Source organism: Protobothrops mucrosquamatus, unplaced genomic scaffold, assembly GCF_001527695.2.
Source record: "Protobothrops mucrosquamatus isolate PMUCROS unplaced genomic scaffold, P.Mucros_1.0 scaffold3791, whole genome shotgun sequence".
In the NCBI taxonomy this organism is placed as follows: Eukaryota; Metazoa; Chordata; class Lepidosauria; order Squamata; family Viperidae; genus Protobothrops; species Protobothrops mucrosquamatus.
Genome location: NW_015389744.1, coordinates 18,964 through 20,456, shown reverse-complemented (window position 1 = coordinate 20,456; position 1,493 = coordinate 18,964). Strand labels below are relative to the sequence as shown.

Below are 1,493 nucleotides of genomic sequence, written 5' to 3'. Positions count from 1 at the left end.
TTCTATTTGTAGGTCTTTGTATTTTGTTATCTTCCTCCAGTTCTTATATCTGTAATAACATCAAACATCCACATCTGCCTATCCCAGGTCCTTGCTAAGGACTCGATAGGTAGACAAAATGCCAAATCCATTCTGAACATCTGGCTGTCTGTGCGATGATCCATAATAATAATAATAATAATAATAATAATAATAATAACAGAGTTGGAAGGGACCTTGGAGGTCATCTAGTCCAACCCCCTGCTCAGGCAGGTAACCCTATACCATTTTGGACAAATGGCTGTCCAGTCTCTTCTTAAAAACTTCCAGTGTTGGAGCATTCACCGCTTCTGGAGGCAGGTTGTTCCACTGGTTAATTGTTCTAATTGTCAGGAAGTTTCTCCTTAGTTCCAGGTTGCTTCTCTCCTTGGTCAGTTTCCATCCGTTGCTTCTTGTCCTGCCTTCGGGCGCTTTGGAGAATAGCTTGACTATGCCTGTCAGATGGTTGCAAAAGGGCATGTCGTGACTCCAGGACATTGCAACCGTCATAAATATGAGTCCAGTAGCCGAGTGTCCAAATTTTGATCACATGATCACATGACCCTGGCAAAATTGTGTTGCTAAGGAAAGCAGTTGCTAAGCAAATCCTGCAGTTCTTAAGGGAATCCTGCGGTCGTTAAATGAAACCGGCTTCCCCCGTTGACTTTGCTTGTCGGAAGCTGGCTGGGGAAGTTGCAAATGGCCATAAATATGTGCCAGTTGCCAAGGCCACAAATTTTGACCATGTGACCATGTTAGTAAGTTAGGTTGTTAAATGAATCTGGCTTCCCCATTGATTTCGCAAAAAGGGATCCCAGGATCCCGTGACGCTGCAACCACCATAAATATGAGCCACTGTCCGAATTTTGATCATGTAACCATGAGGATGCGTTAACGGTCATAGGGGTGAAAAATGGTCATAAGTCACATTTTTTAGGGCTCCTGTAACTTTGAAAAGTCACTAAACAAATTGTTGTAAGTCGAGGACTACCTACATAGGACCCTGAATCTGAAGCCAATTCTGTCCCTGGTTCTTGCACCTTGTTGAAAGCCAGCTGGGGTGGTTTTGGGCACGGCTGGCTGGGGAATTCTGGGAGCTGAAGTCCACAAGTCTTAAAGTGGCCACGAGGTTGGACCCCCTTGCGGTAAGGGATTAGGAACAGGAGGGAGGTTGGCTCTGAGAACTTCTGCTCTCCTTGCAGGTTGTCTTGTTAGGAGACCATAAGCAGCTGAGACCCGTGATCCACAGTGACTTCTGCAAGAAGCTCGGGATGGAGAGGTCCCTCTTTGAGCGCTACCATAAAAAGGCTGGGATGCTCAACATCCAGTATCGCATGGTAAGGATTTCTCTGCCAGGAAGTACAACGTAATACTGTCCGAGAAACCAGGAGACAGTGAGTTCTAGTCCCGCCTTAGGCGTGAAAGCCGGCTGGGTGACATTGGGCCAATCACCAGGAGACGGTGAGTTCTAGTCC

General features: G+C 46.4%; 1 protein-coding gene across 1 annotated transcript in view; it reads left to right on the top strand.

Annotated features, from left to right (window-relative positions):
* Positions 1 to 1,493, top strand: part of HELZ2 (helicase with zinc finger 2) — a 44,215-nt gene that overhangs the window by 35,292 nt on the left and 7,430 nt on the right. The window contains exon 14 of the mRNA XM_029286471.1: positions 1,221 to 1,355. Within this exon, the coding sequence (XP_029142304.1) occupies positions 1,221 to 1,355 (135 nt within the window). The remainder of the gene's footprint in view (positions 1 to 1,220; positions 1,356 to 1,493) is intronic.